This window comes from Anneissia japonica, unplaced genomic scaffold (assembly GCF_011630105.1).
Source record: "Anneissia japonica isolate Jap-2015-1 unplaced genomic scaffold, ASM1163010v1 scaffold287945_len1679841_cov205, whole genome shotgun sequence".
Lineage (NCBI taxonomy): Eukaryota > Metazoa > Echinodermata > Crinoidea > Comatulida > Comatulidae > Anneissia > Anneissia japonica.
In genome coordinates this window covers 436,373-450,979 of record NW_022753015.1, presented here as the reverse complement: position 1 = coordinate 450,979, position 14,607 = coordinate 436,373, and the positions used below count along the sequence as shown (strand labels likewise).

General features: G+C 31.8%; 1 protein-coding gene across 2 annotated transcripts in view; it reads left to right on the top strand.

Annotated features, from left to right (window-relative positions):
* The first annotated feature begins 4,823 nt into the window (after positions 1–4,823).
* LOC117122638 (F-box/LRR-repeat protein 7-like) overlaps positions 4,824–14,607 on the top strand; it is a 35,534-nt gene continuing 25,750 nt past the window's right edge. Inside the window, exon 1 of one of the 2 annotated variants that reach the window (XM_033268309.1) lies at positions 4,824–5,843. In XM_033268309.1, coding sequence (XP_033124200.1) covers positions 5,789–5,843 — 55 coding nt within the window. In that variant the 5' untranslated portion in view covers positions 4,824–5,788. Of the gene's footprint in view, positions 5,844–9,830; positions 10,061–14,607 lie in introns of those variants that run through there. The other variant, XM_033268308.1, reaches the window with a different exon arrangement.

Here is a 14,607-nt window from a genome sequence, read left to right as displayed (position 1 = left end):
GTTCTTTTGGGGATTTTTGAATAATCAACATTTATATTTCTTATATATTTAGTTTCCATAAACACACTGTAAAAACAACCATATAGAACGGCACATTTTTAATTTGCTCCCTCTGTACTGTAGGGATGTATTTTACCTTTTTGCTATTAGACTTTTAAACAACACTAGAGGGGTGATAGATTTTCCTTATGATATTTATCTATATTTTTACAAATTATAATCTGAAAATTACAGGACATTCCCAACTAAATTTTAATGGCAACCAAAATATCTTATTTTTTTTCATCAAGTGAATATTTTGGAACAGAACATCATTTATATTGTCAATCCCTTGGCAACATTACTGTGTCTCCCAATAATGGTTTTTATTCATTCATAGTTTTCAAAATTACTAGTTTCTCACACATAACATTTTAATGGACCTTTTTATTAGTAATTGTATAGAGACCTTATTTGTCTACATGATTGCTAGTGTACCCCAGAGAACAACACTAACAAATGAAATTTAGTTTCACTTGTGCACTAAGTCCAATTTTATCATACAGTACTCCTTACAGTTGATCTTTATTTGTAGTAACAGTATTGCTTTAAAGAACTTCCTGGTATAGGTTTTTTTTTTCCAAAAAGATATATTTATCTATGAAACCATATTTTAATAGGCCTATAATATAATGAAATATTTTCAAAATTATTAATCAGTGTATTGAAATGAAAACTTACAAAAATAGAATGAAAAGAAAATAATTTATTCTGGAAATAACAAAAAGTTCATAAGAATCATTAATACTGTACCGTTCTTACTGATGTACACGATTCAAATATTTTTTTACAATTCTCAAAAATCAAAGCCATTATTTTAATTAATTATTTACAAGGCAGTTAATGAGTTTATTATTAAAGACTGTTAATTACCATAATTTTGGACAATTATAATTATACTTATCAACCATAAATAAATCATGTGAAAATATGTAGCAAATAATTAAAATAATAATTTGTTTGATCATTTATAAAGTGTTTTTTACATAGGGTAGTCTCAGGCCTAATTGCGTATTGTCTTTCTCCACAATTAGTAGTTGAATAGATTGTGATTTATTGACTTGTTCTTTGTTCTCAAAAGTAATTTAGATTGAGATAGAATGAAACTTGATGAGACAAAAAATTAAAACATACTATTTACTCATGATTGAGCGCCACCAAATTTACTCAAAATATAATACTTCTAAGTGCTTAGCAGTATTTAGCAAAAAATGTGTTCGATGGAGTACATATTCCAGAGCTGCTCTTATTCCAGCGAGGTGCATTTTTAATCATTTACGGTGTAATAATTGATGATTTATAATTATTTTCGTACATATATTTTTACATGATTTACTTATGGTTGATGAGTTGTGTTTTTATTGTGAGGATACATTCTGTTTCCTTGCTCAGTGGAACGTAAAAACTAAGATAACAAAGTTTGATTGACAGCAGCCAGCCGTTGACACCCCCATCTGCATCACTGATTTACAAATAATATTTCTTGCAAATGTAAATATTTGTGGAGGCAGGATAAACACATATAGATATTGATACAGAATAAATCATTAAATTTGTAATTAATTAATTGTTTGCATTGTTTTAAAAACATACCGTACTGTAGTTGATAACTGGCTTTGTATTAGATTAGTAATAGTAGGCTACAGTAAGCCTACTACTAAATTACTTAATAAAATTATGTAAAAATTTAGGACGTAATACTTTCTGAGTTTATTTTCCCAGCTACAGCAATTTTTTTTGAATGAAATTTAATTCTGATGAATACCATTAAGTTAATCCTAGACCCTCAGTTGAAATTCAAGTTGAGATGAAGTCCAGGTTTACATGAGAGTTATGACTAAATTTGACAGGCCTACATTGATATGTCTAGCTCCCTCAATGGGACCTTGTTAAATATCGCAACTTAATCCTTCATGACGTAAATCGTATATGGACTCTACTGTAACCAAACTCTTTAACCTATCCACTTGATTTTATTATTCCTGATTTAGAAACAAAAAGTTATTGTTTTTAACCTCTTTCTAAATTAGTGTTGAAGTTCATGGCTTGGAAAAAAAAGTTTTGTTCCACGCTAAAAATTCATTTTCTTGTCCTGTGGTATTCACTTAGTAAGTTGTGCAAAGCTTTTTCAACAGAGTGAGACCATATTGTTTGAAGAGATGTCATTATTAAATATTTACCATCTTCTCTTTACATTATTTAATTTTCTTATACTAATGTTAGTTTACACACATTCTAAAGCCACTCTCAAACAGAGCTACATTATCGCAGTATGAGAGGAAATTTCCCAACAATGCCTTCTGTATCATGAAAAGGTCCGAATTAACAGCAGACACAATATCGGGGTTACGTGGCGTTCCATCTCAGACCTAGTAAAATAAATGCAATACTTCTAATACGGTTCATTCTGGCTTATGTCCGAAACAAAAGTAGGTTACATTCCCACATTATTACTCTTACTTAGCAGGAATTTTATAAAAACAATAAACAATAAAGCACGCCCTCAGTCTGTGATGACTAAAAAAATTAAACAATGGCTCTCTCATCATGCATGATCCATTCATACAGAAATTATAAAGTTATATATTACAGTATATTACTTCAATTTTGGTTGGCAATTTTAGTTCATGTTGGTATTTTGTGTATTAGTGTTATTTACCGCAATATTTCCTACAACCTCTGTTTGAAAATGGCTTAGTATTTGAAACTGGGTTTATATAGCCAGCAATATATAAGGATATAAGGCCTGCATCAAATGTAATAATAATAATAATAATACTAATCCTGTCAATTTGTATAATGCCATACTGCAAAATGTGTTCATGGCGTTGTCCCAAGTCTGATAAGAAAGCAAGAATTATTGGATGTTAAATAAGAGTTTTTTTTAGATGGGATTTTATATAGTGAATGGGATCCAACAGACCGAATGGATTGTGGAAGGTCATATATATTTTACATTAACTTTGACACTACTGTACCTAATATTATTTGTAAGGAGCTGTTTTCATCCTAAAAATAGGTAAAAAAAAAAAAAGAAAAGAATAAAAGTGATTATCAGTCTGAAATTGAAGGACAAGATGTAATAAATATATTTCATATTGACTTTTATTGCTGCTGTTGAGTATTGATGTTCCAATTGTATATCAAATTAATTATTGACTCTTACCATAGCACGTCAGCCTCTTCCTTCATGTTATTGAATAGTAAGACTAAGCGCTTGTATCATGTTGCTCAATGGTACAGTCTATTGACTTTTTCTCTCCTAGGCAAGATATTTGATATTTTATATTCTGCCATGAGCTTAATTGTTTTTTTTTTCTCTTCACATAATGACAAAGATGGAAATTCATTATTTGTAGGTTTTCACGATGTTAAAAAAAGAAGTGTTTTTGCTGTTCATTTTCACTAAAACAATTGTGTTGGAAAATTTCAAAGTGTGCAAAGAGTATAGTCATAGGTTATTCCTGATGTAATAGATGTATGATAATCAGTATATCATTATATTGTTACCTTCATTTAAACATTTATTATTTTGTTTATGATTATTGATAATGTCAATTTTACTCTCTGCCTATCAAAAATTTTCACTCAGAGCATCACTCTACATTTATCTTATACATTGTCATTAAGAAACATTATGATTTTTACTTTATTTTTTAACAAATCAACTTCTATTGCTTTTGACTTATTGATCGAGCTTTGTATTATCCTAGGGACATTTGGTGTGTGTGAAAGGGATTATGATTTGTTACTTGGTTTTCTCTGTAAATATCTTGTGTTACTTTTTATTGTTGGGTTTGACAGAGAAGATACAGTTTCAGTCTAAACAAACAGAATGTTGGCGCAATTTCAACATTCACTGCACACCAAAACAATCGAACAATTTCAGAAGTCAACAGCCTGAAGGAAGGATCTAGCTGGTCTCTAAACCTAACTTGGAAGCAAACAATAAGACTGACCAATTAAAAGAGTTGATCCTTATAAAGGATTAGGACCAGCTAAGTTTTTGTAAATTACCTCCAAAGCAGCTGACAAGTATCATAACAAGTCCACACTTAAGTTCTTATAGCAGACCACATAATTAAGTGGTACAAATTGACTTAAATAGTGGTGGATTATTTAAGAGGTTTAAATAACTATAAAAGTTTCCTATTTCAGGTTCAATTGTCTTTTTATGCCTGGCTGAAAGTCTAGTCTACATAGTTAGTGTGCACCAAAAAAGGCCTAAATTGTACATTATTGGGCCAAGTGAAACATAGGCCCCTATGAACTTTCCAAAAAAAACAATTGTTGCTTTCCATACTTTACATTGTCTCTGAACACCTTACTCATGGTTGGCTTGTTGTGCCATCCGGTTACATTTCAGCAACAGTTATTTACGTCATATTCTATTTAGTTATATTAAAAACACTCTCTCTTTGAAGAACTACTGAATTTAGGCAGAGAAGAGAAAAATTAATGGAAAAAATGAATAAGAAATAAAAGTGTTGTATAAACAGAAACTAAGAATAAAGATGTTTGACAGCCTTAAAATGGTAAGGCTTGAGTTTTTCCAGAAAGCTGGATCAACCCTTTTGAAAATTTAGTCTCTAAGGACTTTCTGTTGAGTTTAACATGGTTTAACTAATCCAGGATTAGAAACGATCACATCCCGTAGGCGATATTATGTATTCATAACATCTGGAGTGTGGGCACTCATGCACGACTAATCTTAGCCTGATTGGGCAGATGTGGAGCATAATCAATAGGAATGAAACTCGGAACAGTCATTTGTCATTCACACATCCAGCGTTCCAGTCCTAAGTTTAGCTTGTCATAAATTCTTTCATGAGATTATTTATACCTTGATGTTTTATTGTGAGCAAATTTCCACCTTAAAGAAAACTTTGGTTTTTTTAAAAAAAGTTCTTCATAATGGATTATACTGTAGTAATTGGAATTTCAAATGGATTAGTTTGTGATCAGGTAAAATTCCAACGCAGAAACTTCTCCTCCGGCGATAGATGATTACTGCAACTTGGCGATAAAGGATTTACAGTAAACAGTGTTGTCACTAAGATTGTGATTGCAAGTTACCACGCAGTCTTTCCATTTTAAAGATTTATAATTTCACTGCTTCTGGTTTAACACCAGCACTTGTATTTACTCAGTGTAACAAAGTTTTCTTTAAATTTACAGCTATTTTTTATTTTCCATCAGTAAGTTAATGAAGAGGAGGATTTTTTTTCTTTAAGAAGTGATAATTGTTTGAATCATTTCTCTGGATTTATCTGCAAAATAATTTTAAATACTTTCTGTCAAAAACAATAAACATATCATAATTTTATATATATATAAAAAAAAAACAAAGTGGGACAATCAGTAACCTCGATTTAAAAACTATTCGTATGAATTGGTATGTCCTCAACTACTTGTTTAAAACCCAGGAGGGGTGATTACATGTTGTTGCTATCTTTGATAGTTTGCACGCATCACTGGAAGACAGTAATTCTGAAGGCCGCCAGTCTGTCCATGCTTTGATGATACAGCAACACATCGTGCTCATTAATCCATGCCCTTCGACTTTATCGTGGCCGAAGAATTACAAAACACGGTCATCTCCTAGTGGATTTGGCTGATTCTGTTGACCATTCTCTGCGTAGCTTTGTTCTCAGTTTTGGAACATGTTATTATGCTCAATGTTACTCTCTGTTTCAATTGTGGATAAGTTCTGAACTGCTCGTGCTGCTGGGGAACACAGATTGCTGGGATGTGTTTAATGAATCAGTGCTCAGGTACAATCATAACAATGTTAAAGTTTTGTGGTAAGTTATGATACTTTGCTTTTACTATTATTTTTATTTATTCAAACCATATTAATGTCTTTGTAAAAGACTAATTCAATGTGATTTTTGAATGGATTATACCACAATTATATTTTATATAATTAGTTATGGTGCATTGCCTCTAGATGGCAAGTCCTCGGGCAACCAGTTTCTCCAGAGGGTTGTGTTGTGTGTTCTTCTCTTTAGTATTTTGTAGTTGTTTTCATCTTCCAAGTCATCCAAAATGCATTGCTGTACATTAAACATGAATTTTTTGCCATTTGCACACTTACTTGGTAATTGGCCTCTTGAATATGCTATGGCTTTAAGAGTGGCAATTTTTTTTACTTTATTTTATCCAGTAATAAATTTTGTTGGCATTAATTTCTTTGTTTATTGATATGGCTATATTTTGGCTTCTTGTCAAGATGTAATATATTAAATCTGTCAGCTTAAACATGGAACAAAAAATAGGCATGCAGACAAAATAAAGTGTAAAATAAAATATTTTTTAATAGAAGGCAAATGAAGCAGACCCTGTAATATTTTAGTGATGTATAGAGTATGTTGCCATCTTGATGATGTATTCAGTAGCAGGAATTTTTTGGTAATGATGTGTTTATATACTTATTGTCATAGATCAAGTTGTTTATGCAGTCAACAATGGGATCTGAGGCAGTTAAAATATACTGTAGTTATTTATGCAGTCAAGTGTAAGCATAGAGATACTATGTAAACCTGTACAGTAATTTAGTTAATTAAAACCAATAATTTATTACGCATACACGTTTCGATCTACTTCTAGTACATCTTCATCAGACACAAAATTTTATTGTTCGTTATTGGAGGAATAGGCCTTCCTGTGTGATGAAATGAAATGAAAATGCTCTACACCAGAGACATGCCCTCACCATACCTTAGTAGAAAACACAGCAATATTCACATTAAGCCAAACACACACTCAGTAGTATGACTGTCGACCAACGAATAAATCTCTGAAGAGGGCTTTTTATTTGTTAGGAAATAAGTTTTTGAAACAGCGGCACAAACCTATAGACTGTAGTGCATCCTTGTAAAGACAATTTACAAAAGTTCTTTGACTATACCGTCTTTGAATACCAATGGCGGATTGAACGGACTGTCATTTAAAAATAATGTGTTGCGCGTTACTATTTGTGTTGCGTTCTCTATAGGGTCACGCTGTCTGATAACCATCGATGCCGTATGTGCCCGAATTTAGTTCTCAGCGTAGTGTTTTGCTCATGTTGAACATAAATTTTACTTCGACTTTGAACAAATACTCTGCAACTACTACTGTACAGTACTAAACAAGGAAAATGTGGGGGAAATAGTGGTGAGCTTTGACAGGAACTTTATGCTTTCTCTCAAATTTATTATGGCAGGGTACTATATCATTTATTCTTATTAATCTCACTGACCTGAATATGGTCTGCAATTTTTTCTATTACACTTTGTAAGTACAAGCACATATTTCACCCCATGTGTATCTTTTCACTTTATTATTATTATTATTATTATTGAATATTGCTATAGACAATAGAGATCTATTTTCATCATTGTTATAGATACTGATTTTTAGAATTATTTCTTTTAAAAAATGATGGGAATTTCAAATGTTGAATGATTTTGAATAAAGCAAATTTGTTGTCCTCATTATAATCCAATCAGTCAATAGTAATTAATACTTTTCCAGTTCAGAAACCATGAATTCTATAAAAGAACAATACTGCCCTCAATGTCCAGGTTGATCAAGGTCATCACCAAGGAAATTGTTACTGTCACTTTCACCTGATGCCTGTTAGTGCATGATCATGTGAATGGTTAGTAAATGTTCAATAGTGCAAACAAAATTACTTGAAGCAAAATACAGTATAAATAAATTACACAATGAGAGATTGATACTTTTTTTTAAAATTTTTGTTAGTAAGGAAATTAAATTTATGGTTATTTTTTTATAATGTTCAAAAAATTGATCTAGATAGAACATTTTTACTGTAAGCCTATTAGTGAGATACTTCACTGACACAAAAGTTGCAGAGTTGCAATTTGACCAATTAAAAGTTCAGCATGAAAGCGTGCCACTGTAAAAAAAAATAGTAATTGTCTCCGAATAAACTACCTTAATCTACATGCTGCTATTAGACATTTTTTTTTAATGCTTTTAAGGATTGCAACGTACAGTATTATTATTTGCAGAGATGAAGTTTGTGACTTTTTAGTTCAAGTGGTGACTCCTATTTTACTGAAATTGGATCTGTCTAGAATAAAATGATATGATGAGCCCTGTGTTGAAAAGTATGTGAAACATAAATCAAAAATACCAAATAGGGGAAGTGTCAGAGAGAAATATCAAGAGAGGTACTTAGTTCCTGACAACATAAATTATACTATTATTAATGTCATACTCTTTTTACAGGTGGTGATTGTAAGGTCATTTGTGTTTATAATGATAGTTGATGAGAATGCTAATTTAATGTGGACTTATCTATTAACTTAAGTTGTTTTATTTGTTTGAAATTCAAAGTAGAAGAACTGTTTGAGGTTAAAAAGATTAGAAAATTAAGGGATTAAGTAGTTAACAAGAGCTAGCATGCTTTTCTTCTTTGAATTTAAACTCATTAGAGTTTAGGTTAGCCTATTGATTTGTAATTCTTTTAAGTATTAACATCTTACTTGCATCCATTGCGATTATTGTTAACTTTACCAAAGATACAGTCAATAATAAGTTTTTGTTTTATGCAGATTCTTTAACTCAAGAGCTAAAATTTTGTGATTAAATTTGACAATTGGAAAGCGTTAGGATTTATGACGGAAAGTAGGCCTAGGCAAAAGACTTGAATTTTCTATTTCTGAAATTTTAAATTATTTTTATTTATATTTTTTTTTTCCAGAATGAATTTATTTAACTCTGATCAGAAAATTCTCCACTATAAATTTGATGAAATCACTAATACAAGACGTTACAAGATACAAAAACTCTGTAAATATGTTTGTGCAATGTGTATGCCTGTGATGTACTTAATTGCTTTATTATAATAAAGGACCTTAACTTTCAAGTGAATACCAGGCCACTTATTTTAATCATGCCTATGTTATCCTTGTTTCCTGATGATCTGTCTACCCTTTGTATTTCAGTAGATACAGGCCAGAAGTAGTTTTATTATTCCTTTTTTCATACAGTAGAAGCTTCAAATTTCCACCCACAACTCAGTCTGAGTTGTCCATAAAGAATGTAGGAAATTTAATTAATACCTGAGTTTTGGTCCTGTTTCCTTGAAGATACCTCAGTATTAAATTTGGATTTAAAGATTGAATTCATTAAAAGAATCAAATATTATATTGTGTGCAAGCCACTGCGATGTTAGTTTAGTAATGCCCCTACCCATAACGGTAAGTATATGGGTCATTAAGACCTTAGTAGGGCAACGCGACTACCCCTGGATGTATGGTTTAATAATTAAGGTAGCATACCCAATAATAACACCAGCCCTTAGGAGATCAAAGATTACATTAATTTCCTGTTGAATTTAAATGGTGATGGAAAATATTAACAAGCATACAATGAAATTAAACTACATTTTAACTTTCAGACCAGAGGGTATTGAACACACATCTTAAACTGATGAATACAGTATAAAACTGTCTGATGATATTTACTAAATAATTCTAAGTACGGTACTGTATGGAAGTACTTGGTTTAATCGCATCAGCAGGAAACAAAAATGTCAACATATTCCTAAATTTCCAAATTCTAACTTGTTGATCCATACCTAACATTTTTGGTTAAGTTTTTATCTCCAAACCTTACTCATCTTCTTTTGTGTTCTGTAAACTCATTGTCAAGGAGCATCTGTGTTCCTTTTATAAAATTATGGTGTCATGAAATATGGACGTGCATCGCTGATTTTGTTTTGTGTTCAATTCAAATGATCAAAATGTACAGAAGGTAGGTGAAGTGTTGAAACCGTAATTATGCAAAACTCTCGTCAAGTTAATATCTAACATTGTGGCCATTGAACAAAACCTAAAATGCAACCAAGTTCTGACAGAATTAAGGCTGTTTGAAATCTGCAATTTTCACCAAAGATTTACTGCTTCTAGAATGTTCAGATCTGGTCAATGTGAATGGCCGTCGAGTTGTGCTTGTTCTTATACAAAGCCTGTTTCAAATATGCTGTCTGTTGAGACAAAAGAAGGTAACTGGCTTGTACAATTGTTATGTAAGCTTACTATAGATCCGTTCAAATGTTAATGGTTTTGCATTTTGATATGTTTCTACTTATTGTATTTGCTTTAAGCAAACATCTATCTGTAGTACTGTTGTTCCAAAAACTAATTCTAAGGCAAAAGTGCAGATTTTTCATTGTAAATACAGGTATCCATATTTGATAGCACCTTTAAGTTTCTAGAGTTTGATTGAGACCTACAGTACCGTATAAATCTACCTTAGGATTTTAAAACTGCATTGGACATTTCAAAATCCTGCTAATATAAACATTGAATCTGGAAATATAATCTTATGATGTTGCCTGCTCACTCTCCAAATCGAAAAAGGTCCACAATTTTTAAGAATTTGGAGCGTACTTAAAATATATTTTTTTATTTACTAGTATACAGTAGATAGTATACTCTGTATACATTACGAGGCTGAAATTGATTATAGACTTTAGAACCCCTAAATACCAAAGTTTCTATGCTGTCCTGCACACCCAATGGCAATGTTGGATAGAGCCTTGTCATAATATAAGGGGCTCTGTCATTATATAAGGGGCTGACATTAGATTTTTTGTAAATAAATCTGCTACCCTTTTACCTCTCGCACTTGTCATCTCTTGAAAATTATGCCTTAAATGATATGAGGCATTTTATAAAATGTAAGAGTAGAAGGTGAATAACTAGACTCATTAATCATACTATATTAGCTCTCCCAAGACACCCACCAAATCTGATTACGTGAGAATTCCTTCTAGGCCTAGTAGCCTGTTCAACCCATAATAGAAAAGCCTTACCTCCTGTCTCCCCCCCCCCCCTCCGGTCCCTCCCCCCCTCCTGTCCCTCCCTCTGCTACTGTAGAATATTACACCATAGGTCCAAAAGGATCAAACTACATGAAACTCATCTGTTTATAGACCTATTTTTAATCTCATTGCTCGGTCATCTTGCTATAATATGATGCATTTAATATCAGTTTGTCACATGGTAATATTTTATATAGTTAATGCATCCATCACCATCCGAAAGCCTAAATCTGCTGGACTAGAGGTCCAGTAATAATCAAGTCCGTATGAGGACCGATGTGTGAGGTCATATTCAACATTGAAATAGAATGTTACTGCTACTTGGGGATCAGATTCAAAACTAGTCACTAAGCACAAGAGAAATTGTTGAGGGTTTTTCTCCGCGGGACCAACATTTAGTTATGACACCAGGCTAGATATCTGGAGGTCGTGGGTTCGATTCCTATTGAATCACTTGCTTTTCACAAGTATTTGGGAATGTACTAATGTATTCAATACTATAACACATCAGGTAGGGTAAAACATCACTCACAATATAATCATAATCTTAGTAGTGTCGCCACATAGGTAAATAGGGTCGAAGTTTAAATCTATTATGTGAATAAAAAAAAATATTTTGTTTTCCTCTTTGTAGCATAAAGTGTGTCATTTTATACCAAATTTGTATTATTTTCAGTTTGAGTAGGTACTGTATGTTGCAAGGTTCATAGAAACTAGTTCAACTACACTACCATGTGACCAAAGATATCGACAATGATATTGTTTTCAGAAAGTGAAACTCTTTAGGGAAGAGAATCTCTCAAACTACTGATTGACAGCATATAAATTTTGAAAAAAACATGGTTTTGTGTATTTTATCATTTTAAGAATGGAGAAGGGGTTACAAGTGTCTTTGTCGGTTGTATTATGTCCCCTACTACTGCTTGAATGGTTTCTCGATTTATCTACAGTATGATTCCTGTATATGATATGACATGCAGTCTATGCATAAAAATTAGAAACCTTCAAAAAAATATTGCTATCTTTTACTAGAGGTGAATGGACTTAAATCAGTTCAAACCATAGCAAAGTAACTGTTTAACTTGATGTTTCTTGTGAACTTATTTTCTAATAATAAAGAACTAAAACCATAATTTTTTTATTTATTCTATTACAAATGGTAGATAAATAGGCACACGTTTTAATGAACATTTAAAATCGTTTCATTGAACTTTCACAATTACTAATTTAACTGGGCAAACAATTGATGAAAGAAGGAAAATATTAAACCAGATCAAACATAAAATATTAGAGTTCAGTAGGTTGAACGTTAACCTACTTGCTTTCTATTATAGTATTTTTACTGTTAGTAATGTAATTTATTTTCTTCTCGATCATCTTTCTGCTGATTTATTCCCTTTGAATGCGGTTGTCTTTGATGTACTTACCAATCAATTTTCTTTTTTGATATGCCTTGGGTACTAGACTTGCCTGTCACTTCTAATATTCTGTAATTCTCTACCTGGTAGGTTTCACAACATTCTTTGATCGGGGGTATATATATATATATATATATATATATATATATATATATTGATGATTGGTTTTTATGATTCAAAAGAAAGACCTTTCTTTTTTTCATATACATTTACTCCAATTGCGCCGAGGCCGCTTCCCTACTGTAGGTCATAGCCTGCCTGGTTATGAATCATTGCACGATTTTACCTGTCTGCACTGACCAAAAAGTGACTACTGTATTATTCTCTCTCAAATGCTTTAAGAAATGTTTATTTCTTTGACGAATGTCTATCAAAATAGCATTTACAAACAAGTTCTTCTAATACAATACTATAGTTATTCATCATATCCGTACTTTACTGCTGCTCCTGTGATTGAGTTTAACACGTACTACAGGAGCACAAATCGGCATACGCACAGCTAAATGTAAATATGCACACAGTATACTGATCATATCACTATAGCAACCAATGACTGCTACAACCGATGGTTATCAAAACTAACATTAAAAGATGGGGATTGGCTAAAGCAATTAGTAGTAGAGCATGCATCATACACTAGCGGAAAATGATTATACTTAGGTTAGATTTAATACATTCAAAAATTTCCTTCAGGCCTTGCAGGCCCTCAGGAAATTTTTTCAAGCATTAAATCTAACCTTTGTGTAATAATTTTCCTATAGTGTACTACACAGCTGTATTAATTGCTTAACAATGTGCATAAGCTTCGTATGAGTATATTCTAACAGCGATGGTGGTATTGGTGGTGGTTGGTTGGTGCATTATACCTCAATGCTTGGTGTTTGGTGGTCTGCAGGTTAAGTTTCTAGTCTGGTGTGTTAAAGAAAAAATGGTGCACTTCTATCCTACACTGCTTTTTTAGGGGAGTTCACCCCTCCACCTACTGTATATTGTATGCCACTGTAGGCATACCCTAAATCATAATATTATCTATGCTGCCAAGCTTAGATTAGAATAGTTTCAGAAAGCTGTTACACATAATCAACTTGGAGAATAGAAGTAGTTAATGAGATTTGAAGTATTTTAAATGATGAAGGCTCCAATCATTGTTGATGCAACATAGCATTTCTCTCTTACTTTATCTAAGCACCCAGAGGCAAACTAAAACATACACAATGCAAATTCCTACATTACAGCAACAAGCGCATATTGTGTAGGGATTAAACTGTAGGTTAATGGTTTAAAAAACACTGTACTACTAAACTGTCAATGGAATTACAGAAACAAGAACTGAATGTATCCAATAATCAATTCCTCAAATTCAAAGTTTTAAACGGAGCTCAAATTAGGAGCAGAGGCTATGAAGATCTGCTCACTAGAGGCATTGCACTATGATTCACATAATGTATATGGTATTTATTTGTACTCAATAGTAAAAAATATATAAATCTATTTATTTACCTATTTGTTTATTTGTTTTTTTACTTTATAATCATATAGTTCAAGAGTATAATTTGACTGTCGTGTATTTTTTACCTTTGGTTGTATTCTTTATCTTTTTGTATGATATTGAATTGTCATGTATTATATTTTCCTTAAGGAAGGCCCAGGATATCTATTGATCTACTGGGATCACCGTCTTTAAATATGGTTTAAATAAAATAAAGAAAAATTAATTGTTGTTTAATTGTTTAGTTTTCATTGAAATTGTTGTCTGAACATGCAATTAGGCGTGCACTAACATAAATGAAACATTGGTGAAGTGTTGATTGTAAAATTGCAACCACACTCTCTCTATTACATTCTACACATGGAACCTACCTACACAAGTCCATATCATAAGAAAATTAATTGCATAATGTTCAGTGACACTTTTCTTTTTGTGTACTTGCAGTTTCTTATTGTGAAGCTTATCCTATAAATAATAGTAAAATATGGAGCTTGAGTACCTGTTATATAGTTCAAATTGCTGAATATGATGCCATTATGCTAAGTGTCATATGCCATTGAGGGGGTAATTCATAAAATCCACTTTATCCACTTATACACATTTTGTATTAAAGATAATTGTCTATCATTAAGTATTCAGAATTTTATTCTAGTTACTTTGCATATTTGCAAATTTAACATGCAGTATCATAGGAATAAGTATTGTAATGACAAGATTAAAGTATACTCTATCATTTGCAAGCATGGTAGTAGGTGTATTAGATAAATAACTTTAATTAATATTAAGTAGAGTTGCACATATTCATTATTTCTTCACAT